The sequence below is a fragment of the Anguilla anguilla genome, chromosome 16 (genome assembly GCF_013347855.1).
Source record: "Anguilla anguilla isolate fAngAng1 chromosome 16, fAngAng1.pri, whole genome shotgun sequence".
Lineage (NCBI taxonomy): Eukaryota > Metazoa > Chordata > Actinopteri > Anguilliformes > Anguillidae > Anguilla > Anguilla anguilla.
This window is the reverse complement of record NC_049216.1, coordinates 7,231,330-7,255,919: the sequence shown is the minus strand read 5'-3', so window position 1 is coordinate 7,255,919 and position 24,590 is coordinate 7,231,330. Positions and strand designations below refer to the sequence as shown.

General features: G+C 42.1%; 1 protein-coding gene across 1 annotated transcript; it reads right to left on the bottom strand.

Annotated features, from left to right (window-relative positions):
• Positions 1-16,105: 16,105 nt before the first annotated feature.
• Positions 16,106-24,122, bottom strand: rcn1 (reticulocalbin 1, EF-hand calcium binding domain). The gene is made up of 6 exons (XM_035396863.1): positions 23,220-24,122; positions 22,041-22,234; positions 21,511-21,689; positions 19,985-20,045; positions 17,979-18,178; positions 16,106-17,025 (listed from the first exon to the last, which is right to left on the bottom strand). Exons 1-6 carry the CDS (start codon positions 23,438-23,440, stop codon positions 16,918-16,920), a joined length of 963 nt encoding a protein of 320 aa, XP_035252754.1. The 5' UTR covers positions 23,441-24,122; the 3' UTR covers positions 16,106-16,917.
• Positions 24,123-24,590: the final 468 nt, after the last annotated feature.

Here is a 24,590-nt window from a genome sequence, read left to right as displayed (position 1 = left end):
GGCGAACGTGATTTTGTGATCTGATGCAGCCAATGTCCCTTTTGTCTAGCTACCTCGTCACACAACTATGCTTACTGTGTGGACCGGACTTAATGTATTCATGGCTATGAATAACTGTTACATAATGAGTATTGTACCTTATCGGACCTGTGTTTTGTAGCTGTTCCAATGACCTCTGGTATACACTTCTTGTACATCGCTTTGGATAAAAGCGTCGGCCAAATAAATAAATGTAACAACACTTTAAGATACAGTATGTACTACTTCCCTTCACATTTTTGAAATATTTGCTGGTATCATTGGTTCACTTTGGGAAAAACAAATGTCTGTATACAATGTATTATCGGTTAACTTTTGAATACGGTATTCAGAATCGGAGACACCCCCTTGTGGGGTTGGCTAACTACTACAGCATATATGGTGAACGGCATGGTTTAAACACGTCACTGAATAACGGTAGATAAATAACATTTTAACTGCTTCCTTACAGTATAAATAGCGAATATATTTGAAAAAACCTCCAATGATATGAAGTAGATAAAGATGACTGACATGACTATTGAGAAATTGAGTTAAGTTACCAGTAGAGACGAGGCATACATGGAACAAGAGTCCTGTATGGAACACATGCTTCTGAATCTTTGTACATTCTATGGCGTGGATGTAAAGTAATTTCTCTCTGAATGTTGGAATCTGTGAGGCAGATCATCTGGACATTTTCCCCATAGTTAATTATTTATTTTGTAGTTATACTACTACTGACATATTTACATTTTTTTTAAAAATGAACGGCATGACCTCGTGACCTTGACGTCCTCTATGACAGTCTCGGCCACGTCCGTGGTTTAGCCTGGGCGGGACGTTATTTGTGTCGCCATTGCCATGGTATCGAGCTCATGATTGGCAGCTACAGCGGGGACCGATTAGCACCGGCTCAATTTGCTCATTACCTAATGGGGGGTGAATGAGGAGCCACGCCTACTTGTCCACAAATGGGCACCTGTTACTTCCTGGGCATGGCGGGGCCGAAAACAAAAAGGCTGGCCGCCTGGAAATCCTTTCCTTGTTTCTGTTTTGAATGCCTACGGAACACAACACAAGGAAACAAGACTTGGAAGGATGAGAACAGATTAAGCGAGAAGATGGGAAAGCGTGTGAAAGAATTCCGACGTCCTCATTCGTTCCAGCGTCATCTTTGCAATTATTTTCAGGCGCGACGATGAAACCCCCAGCATATGCGTGCTTTTATCCTGTTATGTTTTCACCTGACTTTTAGAAATAGCGCTTCGTAAGAATTCTATTATGTACTGTAAATAAAAGTGCTACAGAAAATTTTCAATTAAAAAAAAAATCAATAAAATGTTTTATAATTGATTTATTCTGCCTCTTTAATGAATATATTTGACATTATTTCCCCATAACTACAAGCTATTTCTTCACGTTATCACGTATTTCTGTTCAGTGTCTGTACGTCTGTACTCTGTGATCTGTCATTGCGATTTATAAAATGTGTAGTTCCTTAATTCCTTCCCACCTTAGTTATATTTATGCACCAACTTCCCTGTCACCCATCATGTTACATCATGAAGCAATCAGAACTTGGCTAGGCATGTCAACCAATGAGCCGCTTCCGGGTCACAAAAAGACAAGGGTACATGGAATGAAGGATGCATTTTTAAAGTGCTCAACTGCAGCCTTAGTCTCTCTGTATGGGTACTGAGTCAAGGACCTTGTATCTTAAAAAAATAAATAAATAAATAAAAAAAAAAAATCCTGGAATTGTTAGGAATAGCAAAAAAAAGGGGGGTTCTTTTATTCTAGGCCTGAAGGAAAGGTTGCAGTTTAGAGTTGGTGTCTAGCGCAGTTGAAATAAGGTTTTTCCTGATCTCCGATGTTCGTGGCAGGCGAGGGGCTCGGTGTGGGTAAGGTGAGACAGACAGATCTCGGCCCTAATAGGATTACATCTGTTAACATCATGTGAGAGACAAGATTAGTGTTTGGGAGCGGAGAGAGCTGGGGTCTGGAGCTGGGGGGGGGGGGGGGGGGGGGGGGTGAATGGGACCCCCCCGCCCCCTCACCCCCTTCATTCCCATGGGAATGAGATGCGCGTGTGTGTGCGTGTGTGTGTTTGAGTGGAGGGGGGCTCAGCCTGTAGTCTTGGGCTACTCTGGTTCCCAGACCTCGTTTTATCAGTGACCTAATGCAAATGTTTGACCTCCACTGTTATCAGCATATTTTTTCCCCCCCACATGTGCATTCATTGCTGAAATTCACACAGAGCACGCAAAAATGAATCTGACAATATTATAACTGAATGATTGTTTGTCCCTATTCAAAACAGCGAAGGGGCTGTACAGACCTAAATTACAATTTCTGTGCTAATTATACAAAAATATATGTAAAACTCCTTTTTTCCAGATACATAGAAGACTTTACATTTTCTCATCTTCCCCCTAAAACCTGAAATCACAAAATAGGTGTTTGACTTACATTAGTCAGTGCAAATGCTTTTCGGCTAACAGCTTTCGAAAAGCACCTTCACTTGAGTGTAAACTGCTAAATTAAATGAACCTCCGGACCTGGCTGATGTTAATGAGCCAATGTGGGAGCATGACATCTTGTATTTTGAGTGTAAAATTGTAAGTTCATTTTACTTCTTAAATTTAATTAGTGGGTGCCCCTTTTCCAGGTAACGTGCAATTCGTACCGTTTCAGAATTTACACGTTTATACAGCCGTTTTTTGTGGCACTGTTGGGGCCTTGTTATCTTAAAACTCACTCACTTTAAAAGTGATATCTGAAATATGATCATCTCATTCAGACCTCATAGGCATCTGCATATTTTACACTTCAGTTATTTTCCTGTGGTATATATATAAAGTGTATGGCATGTAGGAACTAGATTAATAATTTTTCTGCACTTTGCATAAGACACAAAAACATGAATATAAAAATGGTGGTGCGTATCATTGTAGATGGTTTCTCCCTTACAAATTCTCTGCATTAAACCCTTGAAGAGAGATGATATCTGGTGTAGATTGAGGCATTTAGATTTTTACCAAATATGATGCTGATGTTTTAACTGTCAATTGTTCTGCCTTTTAAACAAGATAGTGATGCTTACAAATTTGGACGTACAGAAATGTTGAGTATCCCCACTGTATATTCTTATTTCTTCTAGTTTGACTTTTTTTCTAGTGTAGCGTTTTTTTACCCGTTAGAAATGATAATTTAACGCATTGTTTACGTATCATACTAAATTACAAAATGCTTAGGCTAAAATTAAATCTAATTAATCCAACTGCTGCTCCTTTATTTTACCAGTATAAACTCAATTATATGATACTGTTGAAGTAAGACAATAGTTGTGCTAATCACGCTCGGCACACGTGCATATTAATTTCCCCGGGGAGGCGAATATGAATTTTACCAACATGTTAATTCTGCGTGTTAATCAGCTGCTGAAGGCCTCATGAATGGATTGACTATGTAAAACTGCTTGATATTGATTCAAGTCCTCGTGACCCTCTCCAAATTGGCTCCATTCCCCTAAAGACGGTTAAAGTTAATTAAGCACTCAATAGGTTTATAGTATTTAAATTAAAATATATTGCTCCTCATTGTGTAGTCATCAAGCAGGAGAGGCATCCTCCTCCTGGCTCTGTGGTGGGTTAATGGGAATATAAAAATTCACGGCGTTTGGCGCATTTGCGGCGGTGGACCTGGAAACAATGTCGAACCTCTCGGTTATTCAAAAGGCACGCTGCGGTGTCTTCCCTTGGTTCACCAGCAGGGGGAGTAGAGCTCTGCTGAAAAGGAGGCTGCGCGCGGTGCTCTCTCTCTCTGCGGCGACCTTTCCAGAAGCCTCGTGAAAGATTGATGTTGGCGGGTCCCCGTGTTTATGTCAAGTACGCGCACCTTTCAAGCCTTTTGCACTTAAGCGGTGCGAACTTTCCCTAACGTGACAGATATGTCACCCAAGAAGGGTAGTAGTCACAGAAATATTATTTTGTGTTCCATAATCTTGTGCTTGAAATGGGAGGATAAAATGGTGTGGTGGGAAAAACTGCTGTAGGATCAAGAACACCTCTCATTTTTACTACAATTTGGTTCAAATAAAATGTGTGCAGTATGTTTTTTATTTATTTATAGGTTGTTGATTAAAGGGGCAGTTCACCCAAAAATTAAATTATTTTCCAACTTACCCAGAGTGATGTCTATCCATCCAGCTACTTTTGCTGAGATTTGACAAGATTTCTAGATATTCGCTGCAGTTCACCCTGATGCAATCAACCTCAACAAGACCATGTTTTATGGCACTCAAAGTGCCAAAACTATACATTTGAAAAACTCAATAGCAATGTCTCATTCTAAATATAACCACATGGTTACTCATCAACATCCACAGACATTGTTGTGCACAGTATCATTGAAAACAACTTTCTACTGAAGTACACCAACTGCTTACATCTGCACAAAGTCTCAAGCCAAAGCAAGCCATTATTCTGAGGTGCAGTGTCAAAGTTGTTAGAACAGTGTTTTAAAACAATGTTGACACTGTGAAAAAATATCCAAATATATTAGGCTAAAGTGTGACATCCCACTGGTGAAAGAACATGGTTCATCCAAAACCAAAGATTAACTCTTGTCCTAAACCTTTCCCAAGCTCCTAATCACAACCCTAATCTTGGCTCAACCCTAACACTTACATTTTCTTAACCCTAACCCTAGACCAACCCCAGTGTGGACATAAATAAATATTCCTATCCTATCGCACCTATGCAACAAGTTGTTTGATTCAATTGAGTTTTATTGTTATTAATGTCAGATCTGCAGGACTCAAAGTTTAATGGGATTTTTCTTATAGGAATTGACAATTGCCTGCATTATGGGAGACGTATTTCAAATGGGCGCTAGCATTCCTTAGCATGCCCATGAGCAGTGGCACTTTAGAACTCTAATTCCTGCCTCATACTGTGAGAGAGCAGCTTTCAAGCGGAAGAGCAATGTCTAGCGAGATTTGAGATATCAGAGTGTTTACCCAGGGTAAATTGGAAATTTTGCCCTCTCTTAAAAAAATAAGTTTTTGAAATTTTGCTTTTTGAAATTAAGTTTTTAAAAAAAGTTTTCATAATTAAAAATTACAAGTCTTAAGATTATAATCATAGCAATGATTTTTAAAATGCGCAAAAATCTTTCGTTTTATTATTCACCTAAAATGGGCATGATTTATTTGTTCCTTAGAGGATAAAACTGCAAGAAAAACCTGATACTTCTCTTAAAAACTTGATACACATACAAAGAGGGGACAGACAAATTTGTACATGTTTAAATTCTACCAAAGAGGGCCACAGAGCCTAATTTCTATAATGCTTGGATACTGATGGCCCAGATGTAACTAGATGCAACAATACAGTATAAACTGTGGGTAAAATATTTTCATAGAAGAATTTTCAAGCAGTTATGATTTGTAATTAAATGGTTTGATATATGATGCTTGCCATTCACTCACAAATTTTTCTTTTATAATAAAGCATACCATGTAATTTATCATAAGAATCCTAAAGGTTTGTGCTGCAACTTTTTTCTCTATGCTGCAATATTTTTGGCCTTACTACTGGTACTGGAAAAAAAAGGGTCACAGCCCTGCTCAAATCTCCATAATCTTATGTTGCACCATTAAATAAATGTGTGAAACATGTTTAAATTGGCATGGTGTAGTGATGTCCTCGGCAGGTCAGGTGTCGGTTATACACACACATAACCCACAGCCCACTTCACACCACTAATGTTTACCCTCTTCCTTCGTCCTCTATTGTCCTGGGGGAAACTCTATTATTATGGTTTCTGTTATTGTTGTTCTTCTTCTTCTTAATATTCATTGTGCTTGAGAATATATGGTATTGATCATTTCAATTTGTGTATGATAGTTACTTTAAAAAATGTAATAATTTCTTCATGTTTTAATCAGTGGTAAAGATTAATCATCAACTCAAGCCTGGTTTTAGTAATCCAAAAAAATAGAACACTATACGTTGCTATATCCAGGCAAACATAATGCTATGATGTCGGAAAAAACAAACGTGGAATTGTCTTTTAGAACGATTGACTAATCGTCTGGGATGCTTGATTAAGTAATAGATCTTGAATTGGTTTGGGAATCGATTGTGGGTGCCAGTGTCATTGTTCTGCACTGACATATTTGGGGAATGAAACAGGAAATATTATCATGATGCCCATGTTTGGGAAGGTGCATGTGAAACGACTGCTTGCACATGCAGCAGTATGCCACAATTTCTGTTAACATGAACCAATTTCCTTCAAAAATAAAATTGCACACTAGAATAAGCAAACAGTAGCTGTTTAGACTAATCAAAACAGTAACGGTTTTTAAAAATCAAATTAAAAAAATCTTAATATTTTTTAGGTCATTAGACATTCAATTTTAGTACACTGAAAAGAAAAATCTCCACCATTTAATACTGTACGTACTGTGTAATTGTTTCCCAGATGTTAATTGGAGGTTTTCTGGTGCTAAAAAATAAATGAATAAATAAAAAGTCAGCAATGCTAATTTTGACACTTACAAACAGGGAGAATTGCCAAAAGCAATTCCCAGATAAAAATATAATCGTGGTGTGTGTGTGTGTGTTCATGTTAATATTTTGCAGAGCAAGCCTGTAAAATAAAATTGGACTCATTCCTAACTGGTCATTTTTCACAAGCTCAGGGAAATGCAAATCAACAAGATAGGTTAATGTATTATCAAGCCTCCGAACGCATATTATGTGTACGTCTTAATAACCCCTACCTTCCTATTAACATTATTAATGTTTTAATATATAGTCTGTAATGGCATGATATCTTGTCTTTAATTCATCAGCTATTTTGTTGTCCATGAATTAGGAAGGGAAAATGAAATGAAAAAGATCTTAAGATACAGTCCAGTTAGTCCTGACAACCTCCCCTCCTCCTCTGCTCTTAATAGGGTCTATGCACAGTGGTAATACACAAAGGGGTGTCCTTCTCGCATGGTAGCAGTGAGTTCAGATGAAAGCACTGCATTTCTATAGCTGTTTAAGATGTAAGACCACAAACATGTATGCGAATGGTCATCACTGAACATTCTAATGCTGATGTAACAATCACTACTGGTAACTGAAAGCAACAGAGTTCTAGAACACTGAATTTTGAAGGGGAAAATAAACATTCCAAAAAACCTACTCTTCAAAAAGGTCTTAAGAAAATAATGCAAATGGGACCCTCTTTCTTACTACCATTCCCCCCTGCCAATGATAATTCCTGGGGAATTATTTTGGGGCAATCCCTTTAGCCACACGCCCTGAGATGTAGACCAGTTCTAGAACATCATCCCACACTTCTAAAACCTGATGCTTGCTTTTAAGAAACAGGTTCTCTGTCCTTTTTAACTATGGCTTTTGAAAAAGTGTGTGCTCAGTGTTATTTCTATCGATAGTACCTTAACATTATCATTATATTTTGAATAAACTCAGTCAGCCTAACCATTAGATTTAAGTACTTTAGAGATAGAAACAAATACATGCCTGAATGACACACAGTCATCCATTCATGCCATATCTCTCTCTCTCTCCCCCCCTCCCCTATCCCTCTCGGTAAGACGTTTATTTGTGCGGTGCTGGGTTGTGGTGAACCTTGCCGGAGTGGATGATGTAACGTGGCCTCCGGACTAAGGCATGATGGGCAGGAGGGAGTAACCGTGGAGACGTCTGCCTGCACTGCCTCTGACCTCCCGATACTCCCGCAGTGTGTGAGCGTGATCTGGAGAAACACAGACAATATGGAGGAGTCCGGACTTGTCAGAACTCCTTTATTAGCCACGGAGACTAAAGGGAAATTAGACATATTACACCCCTCCCTCCCAAAGCCACTAAGATCAATACACTTAAAAGTAACAATGGGACAAAAATATTTGGTTCATTATTTCGACACGTTCATTGTATGGGCACATAAATGGCATTGCCTTTGTTTGAGAATAATCAATTAGTTGAATGAATCGATATAGTCCTCATCTCAAAAAGAGATTCGGCTGCACAGTTTACAAAAAATATATACCTGTCCCGACTCCCAAGGGTTGCCACCATCTTGAACTGGCAGCCATATCATTACCTAGAGACTGAATGCAAATGTCCGCACTCCAAACTAGTGGACTCGGCCCTCGCGGACTTCGGCCTTACGTACTGTGACGGTGTCTGAAGTTGTCTGTTCAGTGTCGTTACATGAAGTCTGCAAGAGCACAGAGCTTGGAGGGTATAAAATGCGCTAACGAGACTGGACTTCGGAAGTCACTCGTTGTGGATATGGCCGCTAATAAATTTGAAATTAAAAATAGATAAATCATGAATGAATATTAATTTTGTATTACTTGCATTGGAAAACCTCCCTTGGTTGTTTTCCCACCTTGCTTTAATTATTATTTTCCTTTTTTTTTGGCGTTGCTTCCTTCTCGTCTTTTTAAATCGTCACATCATTATTGCTGTGAATTTTGGGTAATCCCAATGGCGAAGTTCCGCGCCGAAACGGACTCTCTGGAAGTCTGCATGAGTTGTGGAATTGGGCAGCCCTAGCCGCTCTGGACTTCGTGGGAACGCACCCGTTAACTCCTCCGGTCCGCAAGCGCGGGGAAGACCGGCCATTTGGATTCAGCCCAGTTTTCCTGTTTTCTTACTTTTGCCCAGACCACATGGCCAATTCTAACAAAACCTGGCCCCTGATAGAGGGTATGTCTGATTGGCTGCACGGTAATCTTGGAACAGAGTGGCCCAATGGTGAAGCTATAACTGTTGTTTGAAATTTCAAGATTAAAACGGTCATAACAGTTGACGTAGAGACTAGAAACCTACTTTAAAATATCGCACTTCTCCTCATTAACAAATCTGTTCAATGACTTATTGGATTTTATTGGACTGCCATATTGGATTTTATACCATTTCTCATTTTTAAACACACAAAATGCTTCTTCCCCAACAAAAAGATGTCTAGTTTGCACAAAGTTCGACTCATTGTGTTGAATGACTGACTGACAAACCAATGAACTTTTCATTTATCAATCCCTAATGCTTTTACCTAAACTTTAATGTGTTCACACACTAAACCTAAAATGACCAATCGTGGTTGTCAATATGCATACCACGCTTCATCACTTTATGTTTTCATGACTTACGTCAGATGGTTTGGGAGGATGGTATAGGGAGTCCATATTAGTGTAAGGACATGCTCAAAAGTTATTTCATTGGATAATAATTTGGTTATATTTAGATTTATCTGTTATATCTATTCTGTAAAGAATATTTATTGAGCTTAGGCTAAAGAGGGTGCATGTGGAACACAAACCAATGGAGGAGGAGGCCAGTTTAAGTGTTTTCAGAAAATGCAAAATGACAGATAATACAACTGGGTGGCCTTATGGTTTCTTGACTGACTTTTGTTCTATGTGAGAACAGGATTTAGCAACATTTGTTTCACGCATCCAAGTCAAACGGTACAGGAGTTATGCTTGTTTGTTATATCACCATCAATTGACAAAATGACACCTGATTTAGCAAGGGTCTGCTGGGAGGCATACTCCAGCAATCAGGCCTGGATTAAACCCATATTGTGAGGTAGGTACAGGCAATTTCGCGCATGCACACACACAGACACGCAGAGTAAACTGCTTTTTTTCTTTCTTTTTTTTTTGCTTACACGGCCTGTCCTAACCACAGACCTATAACAGGCTAGTTTCAACATGAAGCTAAGCAGCTATTAAGGTGACTGAGCTCGCAAAAATGTTGTGCTCATATTCAAGCAAAATAGACATATATGGGCCAATAGCATACAACCATGATACGTATTTTGACAAGGCACCCCATCAAGACAGAAACAGCACCGTTCCAAACGAGCACGTACAAACCACAAATTTACACAGCCGTCATTCAAAACAACTGATTCCTCCTTAAAGGCTTCAGAACCATGGCCGTGAAGAAACCTACAATATCTCCCTACTTGTGCTAAATATCCACCACTTTGTGTTAGTTGTGGGTATGTCATTTACCTTGATAGCCTACCGCAAGATTAATATCTTCAAAAAGTGCTCACTAATGTTCATCACACTGATCTGTATAATTCGCTGGCAGGTAAACATACAGCTTCTTGCTTCACATTGCGTTACGGAGATTAAAGAATGCATTCAATTTGTTTGAAAAGGGCAATTACAAACTAATTTTTATTTTAACCGTCTGATGTAGGATATCACAAATAAAACATGCCACAACTTGAATCAGTGTGGATCACAAGATATAAATGTTTAAATAAGTAAAAACATAGGCATTGCTACATTTTTCCCAGAATGATTGTATGCTCCTTCGCTCACTGCACAGGTTAACACACGACCCAATCTTCAATGAAGTGGCAAGTTACAGTTACATAAGACTCAGTATTCAGTCCTGCCCACACATAGATGGTCAACGCATAGATGGTCCACACATAGATGGTACATTGTCAGGCTTGGATGGAATGGTATGAAGAGAGGCAGCCGTGATGGTTTTGCGCAACAGTTCATTGCGCAGGAGTATATTCAGACTCAACAAATTCCCCAAACCCTGCAGCCTCTACCATGTCTGCCATTACCATTTTAGCTGTTAATCCTTTCTTGGTTTCAGCTGGATAGCTGTCACACTGACGAGGTGTCACTACGAAGTTGGGTGCTTGTTTGCTGCGATTCCTTGGCCTCGGATATTTGATTCTTAGATTAGTTAACACGATACAGTAGTTGTTGACATGTCTTATGCGAATTTGGCAGCTCATATTTTTCACTGAACAGTGTTTTTATTGAAGTTATCAAAACCATTCCACATAGCGTTCTCGCAAACTGGTCATCTTTTCAACTGATGGTAAGTAAAGTTAATGACAACAAGCTCCACCCACCCCATCTATTACCCAATTTATAACATTTGGTGATCTTTTTTGAACAGTATCAGAATTTTTTTTTTTTTTTTTTTTTTAAGAAAAAACATTTCTTTCAATGATCTAATTTAACATTCGACATACATGCATGCTCACGACTGACAATCAACGAATCAACAAAATTTTCACATCTCTAAGAACTACCTCACTAGCTTTTAGCACAACCTGTAATAAAGGTTATTCGTCAAAACCTGCACTTCTCTGAATGGGAACGTGGAAAACAAAAACCAGGCCTACACGTATCCACAATTTTAAATAATGTCGATTCAAATCTGCACAATTTTGCGATGCAAATACAGAGAAACCCCCTTAACCTAATTGAAGAGAACTGGCTACATCTGACGGTATTGAGTATTATGTGAACTAACTGCTGTATTGTTAAATCAAGAAAAATTATTGAAAACAGGTCATAACCAATAATCAATTTAAGGGGAAGAATTTTTGGTATCTGCCTACTGACAGGGAGGGACAGCTTCCACTGAAGGCACAGTGACTGAACGATAGGGCGGCGTTAACGATGCAAACCACTCAACAATATAGGCGGGAAAGAAGACCAACAAACGTCACATTGTTACCGGAATATTTGACAATACTTCTCTTCAAAATCATAATGTTGTTTAGAATTTTCTGATAAATTCAGTTGGTTAATGGCAGTCCTGCCCATTAAATGTTTTCTTGCCGTTCAGAATTAACATGTAAATACATGGCTTTTTTCTGTTGTTATACAGTCGTCTTGTGTGAGCTAGTCAGTATGCTAGCCTATAGCCGGCTCGGAAAACATCTGCAAATCACTAACCCTCGCATTTCATAGCTAAACGTTCGCTAGTTAGCGGTTGCTGACTGACAGAAATACATTCTCCATAAAAACAGGTCATAGGCAAAATGAATATGTCTTACCTTTGATCTGTGAAAGTTTCTATTCCTTGGTTTTCTTAGGTTTTCTCTTCTCTTGTCCCAAAGTTGTTAGATGCCATATCACAAGCATCGCAGTCCAATTGCACCGCGGGACTTTTACTGTTCAAGTTCAATCGTAGCTTTCAGCGATCAATAACGCCATGTTCAGGAGCTGTTACACAACAAGGGTTTTGGGCCATAGCTCCTGTTAACGAGCAGGCAACCGGCTCAGCAGACAGTCAAAACAATACATACCCAAAGGGTCAAACGGTCATCCAAAGCAGTTTCAGAGAAAAATGACAACATAGTTCAACCCTGATTTCACTCCTAAAGAAACTACATTTCTTTCAGTTGAGACTGTTGGGGTTTCTGACCTCAAGCAAGTATGCACACTTACCTTGAAAAACTCCCTCTGTAACCAGAGTCAAGGATTTTACAAGTTCTAGTTTTCTGAACTCATCAATTACAGGTTATTTGCATAAGAAAACAGAACCGCATTATGACAAGTTCCAGGTCAAAGGTGAGAAAGTCACCCTCGCCTCCTATTTATCATTTCTTGTACAGCTGATTTATCATAGCTTTGTTTTTTTTTCTGTATGCTACTTCCTACATATTAAAAACAATGATATAAAAAAATACTATTGCCACATCTGTGGTTTTAATAACAATAAAGAATGCAACACATGGCCTGTGTGGGAACATCATTGGTGAGTAGAAATTGACACATCAGCATGAATGACTCAGGAGGGGTAAAGTGATGATTGCCAAACACGCAATCAGGCTCTACTCACCTCATGCTGAGGTTTGACTGAAATGCGGGTGAGATGCAACTGCTTTGGGAAAAAAATGGTGACCCTGCTTATTGTGAATGGAGAACAGGTGAGTATTCTTACACAGCATGTGGCAAGTTTAAACTTGTTTGTTCCAATCAGATCACTGGTGTGCAAGAATATGTGCGACCTTGGGCAGCACTGTACTATAATGGGCAAGGAGCAGGTCTTGTAGCCTAAAGTTTTCAGGTTCAATTCCTGGGTAACACACTGCTGTTTGTATTCTTGCGCAAGGTACTTAACCTGCATTGCTGCAGTATGTATCCAACCACATAAATGGATGGAATATAAATGCCTGTAATGTAATGTAATGTAACCTGCCACATAAAAGTAAAAACAAACAGCTTGTAAATGAATTCTAAAAAATGAAGGAACATTAATTGTAGTTATTTTACTTTCCATCTTAATTTCAATACCGCATCCTAGCTAAAGCTAATGTGGTGGGGGATATTTATTTTTTTCTACCAGCATTGTGTACGGATATGCAACTTGCATTTCCACAAAGGAGCTCCTCCACGCTTCTCTGTTGCCATCAGATATAAGGGTCATTTGCTGAAAGATTCGCCAGCTGCGCTTGTGCCAACGACAGCACTTTCTTTCCCCATTACACTTTCAGGACCCTCAGCAAATGCAGGATTAATGTGACCATACAGTGAACCGAAGTGTAATTATGAAGCCCTGGGTACCAATGTGTGTAAACATGTGTGGTTCATTTTCGGGCCTACTAAAAACTGCTTTGTGGGTTTCCCCCCCCCCCCCCCCTTTTCCCCAATTTAGTCAATTGACCTTGACTGTGCCAGTGTAGTCATAGAGGCACAATTCCTCCTCTTCCTCTCTCCCAGGTTTAAAATCCCATCAACAAAATTATCCCAATATCCTGATTACAAGCGGAGTGGATCCTGTGCGGAGGCTGCCACGTCCGATATTAATATTCAAATTAAAATATAATTTATTACATTATCTCGCTTCTCAGACTGACTCTCTCGTTTTTATGGGCGCAGCTATGTGATTTACATAGGCATTCATATAAGACCTGTCTGTGGTCATTAAATTAGCCTAGCCTGAATAATTTGATACTCATCTTAAACCAAGAAACGCATTTAAAAATAACCACACAACTAGCCACGCAAAAGCCACTAGCTTTCTTCCTCTCCAGCTTCGTACTTTAACAGACGGGACAAGCACAGATCGTCCAGTCTGTCAACAAACAGCAAAACACACCATCTCTCTGGAAATGTATGGTTTCTTTTTGGGGTTTTTTATTTTAAAAATATTCTAATATCTTCATGCAGTGTATTTTTTTTTTGCAATATAACAGAAACATATGTCATCAGATAATGTGGCTTCAATTGTGATCCCCCAAATTCTACTAGCCCTTTTAAATTGAATCCCAAAATATTGATGTAGGACCATTCTTCAAGAAGGGAAGTCTACAGTTCTTTGAGGGATGAAAAAGGTGGAAATCTACTTCAGACTCTGTGTTCCAGAACTTCCCATAAAGAAACAACGAGGTTTAGATCTGGTGCACCTTTGTGCGTTAACCTTCAGGAGCCCATGAAATACACATGCTAGCGTAGCCTAATGAACTACATACAGTACAGGGTCATTTCGGGACCCACTGGAGCTATTTTGTTAAGGGCCTACTATCCCTGTTAGTGAGCTTAACCTTGCAACCACTGTCTGCCAATGCAGTTTGTTCACGTTCATATGTTGTCATAGGTTTTTGTGACCAATGTAACCACAATTCAGGCACTGAATACCCAGCTTCATGGAACCCTGTAAGTTGCCTCATGTTGCTTTGGAAACAGACACATAAGGAGATTGTTAGAGTGCTTACAGCTGGCATTCTGCTACTGCCATTCAACTTAAGATAACTCACCTATGTAACTACCTTTGTACTTACGATTTAGTTACTTCAAAGATAAAGACCTTTCTCTTGTAGTGTTACCATCATTTTGTCCAACCCCTGTAGCCTGGAAATGCATTTAATGTGGAGTACGCTGTCACAGTGCGTGTGTGCGGACAGAAGTACGGCCCTTTGGTTGTATTTAAAGTGAGTGAGGCTACTTAAAATGAGCATAGGCTAAAGTAGGATACACTCAGGCCTCTTGACCCGTTCCTACATGTACATTTGTGAAGGCTGCTATGGTTCCCTGTAAACTTACATTAAAACACAGTGCCAGCAAAATACAGGGCCTTCAGAGTAACAGACGGATTACTCTGGTCAAGTCCTTTAAGCCCAAGGTGTAATGATGGTCGTTTGCAGGCAATTTACAGGCAATCCATCAACGTCGAACAATTGCGGGCTGACGCAGAGCAGTGTTCAGCAGCTGAGGTGCGTGGCTATTTGAGAACGAGGAGGGCGTTTCTACAGGGGCTGTTTGAAAGATCTAACTGTCATCAGCCCTCCAGGACTGTCCCCTAGGACAGCAGATCTTCAGATCTTAGCCTTTCCAAATTTAGCACGTCCCCTGCTGCGTTCAATGAGCCGGAGCTGGAAGAGGTTCTTGGAGAGGAAGACTTTTCCATCGGTGTAAATACACTGTAGAGCGCTCAGGTGCTGACGAATTTACTCTCCTTACAAATAATTTTGCATTTTACAATTGACTGTTTTGTTCTGGTGCCAAAAATAACTTTGAAGGCGAATGCATTATAACAGCTGGTCCGCCACTCCAGAAAGCCCTACATAATGACAAACCCATCCAAAGACCAGCATGAAACACAGGATGCGAGAGAGTGAAGCTACCGCTTCTCCAATATTACACAATTTTAAGCACAGCTCATCACAATATTGCTACCTGACTATACCATAATGTACTAGTGATGTCAAGTAGCATTTGACAGGAAGCTCGTTATGAGGGTGCTAGACTACAAAGCCTGAGAATAGCACCACACGGGGGAACTTTTTATTTTATGCCTTTCTTCTCCGCAGTTTGGAGTGCCCAACTGGGCACGCATATAAGCACCCATTCCTGCAACTTCCTCTTATTTCTGGAGAGCGCAGACAAGCATGAGTTCTCCTCCAAAGCATGCAATGCTGCCGCTTCTCACCACGTTGCAGTTAGTAAGTCAGGCTCGCACAGACGTGAGTCGGAGGAAGACGCTTTGTGTGCAGCTTGACAGATGGGCTTACGGGTACCTGATTGACCTGCGGGGATCACTAGTGAGACTTGTGACACTGTCAGGCCAGACAGAAACCCTGCAGGTTCTCAGGCGACAACAGAGCTAATTGTGCATCGCCCTGCAGACCTACTGGCCAAGGTTGACACTGGTCATGGCCTGAATTTGATACCAGACCATGCCCGGGTATCTATGTTGCTCATCCATGCACCAGAACAGGTACTTAAAGGGATATTTCACTATACATACCTACCTGAAATAAAAACAACATTTCACCATTTAAGGGTATCCACAAGGCGTGTTATCTACATGAATGTAAAACATATCAATTACACATGCATTCCTGAAATATAAAACAACTGTATACAACATAAAACTATAAAATGCGAATTAAACAAACCAATGACCAATAGAGCAGATAGTGCACTCATTACAAACCATTTCAACTCTTCAGTATGTATAAATATATAATATTTGATACTCAAGTGAAGCACTGACAATTGCTGTAATTATAAAACACACGAGTGAAAGTATTAAAAACCTCTGAATCCAATCTGGAATAATTTCCACAACACGCCGCTTCAAGTTATACAACCAAATAAATAAAATGACCTTTTCTCGCTGTGCTCAGACAAGACAGAACACAGTAATCTCCTGACATTCTTAATGTGCCTAAAAAAATAACATTTAAAAAAAAAATCTAAACAAATCACAATAGCGAACCGGGTTTGTAAAAGCGCACAAACACACAGGCCTAAAACGAATAAACAAAGTGGCTCGCTAACAGCAGCACCCGTCCCCGAACGCTTTAAACGAGTTCCAGTGGCACGCGGTGGCTCTGCTCGTGGGACGAGTCCGTGGCGTAGCCGCCATGCCCCCTCCGCGGAGTGGAAGGTCGGCGATGGGAACCCTAATGTGTAGCTGCGGCCACACGGCGGGTGTACGGGGGGTGGTGGGGGAGGCAATGTGGCCCCTCCCCGGCGGGTGAGGTAGCGGCGGGAGGGTTCGGGTTAGCCGCCGCCGCCGCCTGCGCCGTCGTTTCCCGCCCGGAGACGCGAGGATTCCTTCGTCGGGCAGCGGGTTTCCCGCCTCACAGTTCGTCGTGGTCCCTGGTCAGGTCCTCCCCGTAGTTGGTGGCCTGGCTCCCCACAAACATGTTCCAGTTGTCCAGGATCTCCTCTTTGGTCAACATCTGGTCCTAAAAAAGCCAAGAGGTTCAACCCCAGATGAACCACAGAAGTGCCACGTGCACACTTTTACACAGGCAGTGCACACGAGTTTGAGTGCAATCCTCCGTTTCACAGATAAAAGGTGGAAATTCTGGCTTGAGACTTTATGTGGAATCAGTCTGCAACACCCATGTTTCAGGTTTCAGAACAATTTGTACATTACCAGCAAGATGACCCAAATCATTAGGTGTCAGATTTATGATGAACAATAGCTTGAATGGTCCCTAACTTTTTGACTGTAATATGATCTACAGCCCGGAACATGCTGAACTCCTTTTAACTCAGTTCTTTTCCCACCAGAGTAAAGCAGACACCTGCCTATGCTCTCCATAAGGACTGGACGCTTTAACCCTCATCCAGTTGCTTTTGCACAAGCCTGCAGAACGCTTTGACAGCACTGTAACTGCAGTTGATCTAATGGGGACTAATGGCTCTGCAATTAGCTGCAGGGTCTAAGACGTGCGCACCTTCATCACCAGAAACAAACACCATCACCGCCATTAGAAGGGAACTGCAGTTAAATGTGCAGCTGGGATGCGCCTCATCTCAGAAGCCCGACGGTCCGATCTCAGCGGACCCAAACTCCCGCTCGCACTGTCTGGAAACCGCACTTACTATCGCGGCGCAAGGCATGCCGGTGATGCGCCAGCTTCCAATTGGTCAGATTTTCAGAGAGAGGTTAGGGTTAGGGTTAGGGTTAGTTCACAGAGGTATTCTCCCGGTTAGAATCGCTGCATTCACCTCAGCCACCTTCACTGCACTGATGCGATTTGTGTTAAAATACAGGTCACGCACTGAGAAGCAGGTGGCTTTACCGGCCACCGGCCGACATTTGGCAGGAAAATCTGGCGCCGGCGGCGACCGCGAGGGGGGGGGAGGAGCCGGAATCGGCGTGGTTGGCAGAGCGGGTAGCGGCACGCACCTTGTCCACGTCAGACTCGTACACCAGGTGCCGGGCCTCGGCCTGGGCGTGGTCGTAGTCCTCCGGGAGGATCCAGCGCCGGATCTCCTCCTTGTCCATCTTCCCGTCCTTGTTCAGGTCCCGGAAGTCCGAGAACTGGTCCCGCTCGGTCCCGACCCAGTCTGGTTCCGGACCCCCCTCTTCGTGTGCAAACATGTCCGCTGCGGCGTGAGCAAGGGGGAGGACAGATTGGTTAAGTATTTATGCCGTCACCTACAGCTTCACCGACAACACCCTAATTCTGGTCAAAGAAACTGACTGGACAGCTATTGCTTGCTTATCATTCTCTGTAATAGTAAAGGAGACCATAACAGATTTTAGACTAACCAGATCAACTCTTACACCAGGGGCCATTTTCCCTTTCTCTCAACTACAAGAAGTTCTAGTTGGTAACGGGAGCTTCCGGTTGTTTCCCCAGTGAGAAAAAGCTGAAATCTAGATGTCGATAGGGGTGGAAATCTAAGCTGAGAGATGTTTTGACATAAAGGGACTAGGTTGACCCACCTAGGTAAGGTATGTCCAAGCCAGCTAGAAAATCGTTCGTTGTTTGTTTTCAAACCAAATCTAGCCAGGTTTTCACCTGAATGCCTTGACGTTTCACCAGAAAAAATGTTCACTGGCTCTGAACATCCACTGAAACTGCACCGTATTTTCAGAAGAAAGAAAGAACATATTCAGAATAAACATGTAATTGGAATATCTGTATAGTTCGTTTGAGACTCTACACTACAGTATCACATCTGTTTTGAAAGCATATGTGGAAAACAAACAAAGCACTAATGAATTATTAGGACACAAGAAAACAAAACGTCCAGGGCTGAGGGGTTACTCAAATAAAGCCACGGTTAAAACAAACATTTACACCCAACCTTAAACAAACCAATATAAATCATTACAAATCAGGACATGCTGAAATATTGATAAATAAACTCCCAGCGGGCGATTTCTTTGCCCGGGGAGCAGTGGGATTGACCCACTCAGAGAAAGCTTGCGCGATTCCTAGCCTTTCGAGAGGTCTGAGGCCGAGACGCAAACACGTTTTCCGACACCGGAACTTAATTTAATCAAACGTGTTGCTGTGTTATTTATTTATTTTTTTTGCCCATCCCTCCTCCTCCATCTCCCCTCCTCCTCCATCTCTGTCTCCCCCCCCCCCCGCCCCCCCCCCACCCACCCACCCACCCCCAGAGACGTCCGTGCGCGGCGGACATATTGACAGGAAGGGCAGCCGCCGTACAAAACAAAGGGGCTCGACCTCGCGACGGCAGATTTCAGAAAGTGTCAACAACGGGGCTCTCCGAGCGGCTCGTCCGCCGTGTCCAGGCTTCAAGCGGGGAGACAACACTTTTTCAGCCTATAACAAATGCTGACAACTACCTAGTAATTATAGGAAGGTAATTTTGCTGAATGGACTTTAATTACAGGGGGAAATAGTACTTCTCCATTGTGTCGCCGGCGCACGGAGAGCATTCCAATTGGGCGTCCTAAATGGAAAGCAGCCGCGGGGAAGGGGAGCTGTCATCATTTTTTCTCCTTCTGCAGTTAGATACTAAGGGTCATTATCAGGTAATTCTTAATCACTGACCTGCAGTAAGCTATTAATTGTATTCCTGTGAATTAAGATAATTCTAATTAGCTGGAAGCCGGGGGAATAACTCTCGGGGGTTGACGCGGCTGGGAGACGCGAAGAGGCAGAGGCATCCGCGGCGCAGTGTGGGACTCACAGACGCCATTACTGATAACACAGAGGAGGAGGGTTACAGCCCCCCCCCCCCCCCTTCCTTTACCACACTGCGTTCACATAGGGTAATTGAGGCATTAAAAAAAAAAAAAAAAAAATTATAATTCCCTTCATTTTCCTCTTACCAACCAGTCTGCTGGTAAGCAGTGCCCCCACAGTCAGGGGAAGGGGGCCATCCCGTACCCATTTAGACCAGAGCGGAGCAGAGCCGGCGCCCAGAACCCACCTATGTACTCGTCCTCGTCCACGAATCCGTCGCCGTTCTTGTCGATGTCTTCCAGCGTTTCCTGAACACGGAGACAAGGTCAGGTTAAACGAAGCGCCAGGAAGTGCGCGGAAAAAAAGGAGAAGCGGCCCGGTGTGTCCAGTCATGCTGTTCCGTGTATAGCCTACGCTTCATGCACAGGCATGCAACACTAGGCAAAACTAGCCATACGCTATGACCGAAAAGCTAGCGGAAACTGCACGGTTCAATCGCGCTCACAGTGTGGCATAGCGGGTAAGGAACTGAGCTTGTAACCGAAAGGTCATAGGTTCAATTCCTGGGTAGGACACTGCCGTTGTACCCTTGAGCAAAGTGCTTAACCTGCATTGCTTCAGTATATATCCAGCTGTATAAAATGGATACGATGTAAAGAAAAAAAAATGTGTAAAAAGTTCTGTAAGTCGCTCTGGATAAGAGCGTCTGCTAAATGGCTGTTAAGTAATGTTAAATGAGGAAGCACAATCGTACGACCTCTGTGCAAGATGCTTCCTGCACTTCGTACGCCGTCGCCGTAGTCAAATTGAGGATCCATTGAGGATCGTCTCTTGAAATGGGGAAATGAGAGAGAAAGCTTCCCGTTGCACAGAAAGGGAAGACAGCAGACTCTGTGTTGTATGAAAGGAAGTGGCAGTGTTCTGCCTCTCTACACACAGTTTGCTCTTCACACCTCTGTTCTGCCTCTGCTGGGGAGGGAGGTTTAACAAATCCTATAGCTACCTGGTGCTGATGTCAATTAGACAGAGAAAACAGTTATTTTCTCCAAATCCTGTATGCAGTAACCAAGAACTTTGATGTGTAGTACATATTGTAAATCAAAACATTTCACTGAACGCCAGTGTGTAGAAAAACATAACACTATTGTGCAAAGGAGGATGTATCATTCAACAAAATCAGTTTTCTGTACAATGCATTGGAGCACAAAATGTAGGTTCATTTCAGCAGTTTGATTTTGTTTCCTTTGAAAGTTGAGTTTAGATTTAATCAAGCACGTGAGTGGTTTTGTCCAAGACGGAACTGAACAGTAACGTACTTTCAGTAAACATTAAAAAGGAACATTCTGTAATGGTATTACAACTTTTTTTCACTAGCCTAGTGCATTTGTTTTCGTAGTTGCCATGCAAATTTTTTGTTCTGCTGCAGTACTAAAATAATATTTTAAGAAAAGAAGTAGCATGGTAGGGTGTCCCACTAGGCATGCTTCAAACTTAGAGAGAAAACCAACAATTTACAAGGTAAATTAAAATTAGACTAATTTGGAAAAAATAACCAATTACCTCATCTAAACCCTCCTTTCAACATGACTCATTGCAGGAGAAACTGTACCTTTCGAGAACCTCAACAACACCCCCCCCCCCAAACCCCACCCCAACCCTCAAACCCCCATTCAACAGGAGTCATTACTGGAGAAACTAACTTTTGAGGATCCCAATACCCCCCCCCTCCCCCCCCATTCGGCAGGAGCTGTGACTGTAAAAGCTGTGACTCACGAGGACCACGATGTCCTTCATGTGCTCGAACTCCTCCGGGTGCAGGAAGGCGGTGAATTCGTCGCGGCTGGCCGTCAGGTCCCCGTCGAGGTCGGCCGCCTTGAACCTCCGCTCGTCCCGGGGCAGCATCTTCTTAAAGCTGAACTGGTCGTTGGAGTCCTCAAACTCCTCCGGATTGGCTGCGTGGGCGGGGGGCAAGAACACGGCGCTCAGACTCGGACCGTGTCGTCAGTTGTGTTTCCACGATAACGCCGGCCTGGCCTAGCCAAAAGCTCTCGAGCATCGAGCCGAGCAACTCGGAAGACTCGCGCAGCCTGCCATTTATGCCGGTCTGTTAGTTGACTTCAGGGTTGCCAAGTTTGCCAACATCAATCAAGATCCCTCCCACACAACACTTTGTACTAATCTCATATGTCCACAGTTAAACAAAGGATCATGTTTCCTTTCAATCTCTTTGCACTATACTGTTTGAGAACAAGAAGAAAATAATTGATGCATGTTAAGCAGTATTTTACTGGTCAGTGTCTTACCAAGATAGTAGCCGTATGTTGCCTTTTTGTACTCGTCCCATGAGATGTGGTTGTCCTTGTTCAGGTCATAGTCAGACCAGACCTTAGCGACGTTTTCGTAAACGTAGCGCTTCTGCACCCGTTTGATCCAAGCCTTAAGTTCAGCGGTCGTAACGTACCCATCATTATCGCCATCTATGCGGTTCACGATTTTCCTGCAAGAAAATAAATGTATGAATTTATAATTAATCGTTCACGTCAAACAGTTTTATAAATGCACGAGGCAATCACAACCTTCAAGGTTCAAATGTCAATGGTATATTAATTTGCAAGAGCACTTGCAGTGTAGATCAGAAGATCTAAAATGTGGGCGGTTGGTTTAAAAAATATTTAATAACATGTTTGAAATGTCAAGTGATAGCACCAAATTACTAAGTGTGTACTTGGTGCGCTACCCCTGGCTAACTGGGTCTGGATTTCTCCTTACATTTATGCCACGTTGAGAAGTTTACTGGGACCGTCCTATTTGAGGCGTTTCAGGGAGTTCCATAGCCACCCATTTGAGCAAAACACGGTGAGTTTAAAGGCCGTATGACAAGCAGGCCGTGGTAATGTGAGAACATAGTTGAATAAAAGCCGTCCGTGTAAATGTTGGAGTCCATAATACTAATAAAACAGTTTATCTGCCATTGTCAAGTCATTATTTAAGAAAGAAAAAAAAACACTGGGTGGCAATTCAATTCCCCGTACGATCTTAATATAATTATATTGCTTACTTTTACAAAAGACGTTATATGCCTTTTAATAGGCTATTTAAAGAATTCCGTGAAACTATCGTATTCAGGAGCCATTTGCGGGAACCAAAGTTACGTGCCACTCTGGTCTTTGCAGTGCAGGAATGCAGCATGACTTGAGCATGACACAGTTTAGCGCGCTACTTGCTGGACTGTTTCATAAAGTTGCAACATACGTAGGCTGAATTGCACTGTTGATTTCTAACTCGAATTACTAATAATTTTCCAATAGCCTATGCCAGTAGAACCGCGCTACAGTCGTCATACTGCCACCTACATAGGCTACATTAGTTCTGACATCCAAAATATGCAAAATATTGTGCCATTGCTTAAAATAAGGACCCTTTATCCGGAGACCTTACATTACCGTTATGGTATCTGAAACACCCAGATAAAATGGTCTTACCCAAGCCTCTCCTTGCTCTCCTCTGGGGTCAACTGATCAAATGTAGTGGCTTCTTCTCTTCCTAAAAAGGCCTCGTGATCATATTGGTGGCTCTGATTATCCTCGTGTTGCTGTTTGCTCAGTTCGGGGTCGTGGTGAACCCGGTCTTTCTTTACAGTGGGTTTGCCGAACACCATCCACGTACACATCACTATAAGGTACATACAGCTCCACACCCCCATCTTAAATTATACCTGTGCTGTAGTAAATGTCAGGGTGCAAAAAACTTGGCGACCAAACACACTCAAGAGGAAACGAAGGCTGCGGAGACTGAGAACTCGATACAATTCAACCCAAGCGTAACGGCAGTATCGATTGTGTTGCAATTCCGAATCGCAACAGTGCCCGAGCCAGCTACATTAGGCTACAATTTTCCTGACTTACTGCACTTTGCTCACGCTGTAACCTGCTTCTACGTTTCAAACATACCCGGTTGACTGCTATCAATGACCACAGATTACAACCTAGCGCTTCAATTTTTTTCGAAGGTTGCACTGTAACTTCTCGCCCAACAACCGATCCAGGATCAGTTTGTCTGTCTTGAATTATAAACGATAGGCTTTTCAATCAAGAGGCGTATACTGATCCAAATTCAGTACTTGGTCGCAGAGCCTACGCATCCTACAGCGTTTCCCACACAGCCATTCACTTTAGCGATAACGTTTCTCATATCTCGGAGTTTCATGTTAAACTGCCTGCCATTGGTCGGGGAATGTCTGTAACGTGAGATGCCTTTGAGCGCCACGTTGCAAGCTGACAAGCAAGTGAGCTTGCTGGCAGAAGACGTAACGCAGAACTTCCGGATTCTAAAAGGATTCCCCCAAAAATGGACGGACCCTCAGGAGGGAGCAGGCCACAGAACTGTTATGTGGGCCAGGCAAGGAAGCACCCGGAAGTAACGTTAAACAGCCATTACTGCGCATGTTCAGTGCAAAATAGTTTGCTGCCCATTGGACTAAATTCTGAAAAAATCTTTCACAACCAAAGAAGACCTCATCATTTCATTTTGGAATCATACATTTCATTATGTGTAGCAGTTTGTGAAACAATGATTTTTTTAGTCCAGAAGTTTTGGGAAAACAGAAAATTTAAATACCTTTTTATACAGAAAATCTACAGAGCCCTGTCAAAAATATGCTGTCTATATCTATACCCCAGTGCTTCAGAATGCCGTTAGTCTGTACTGATCAAGTGACTCCACTGATGCAACAGCCTCAGTGAAGTGAATTTCTACTGGTATTGAATGAATGGTTTGTGAAATAGCTCATTATTAGAAGTTACTTCCTATGAACGAAGGCAGTCAACGTAAGCACATTGCTTCATTGCTAGCTT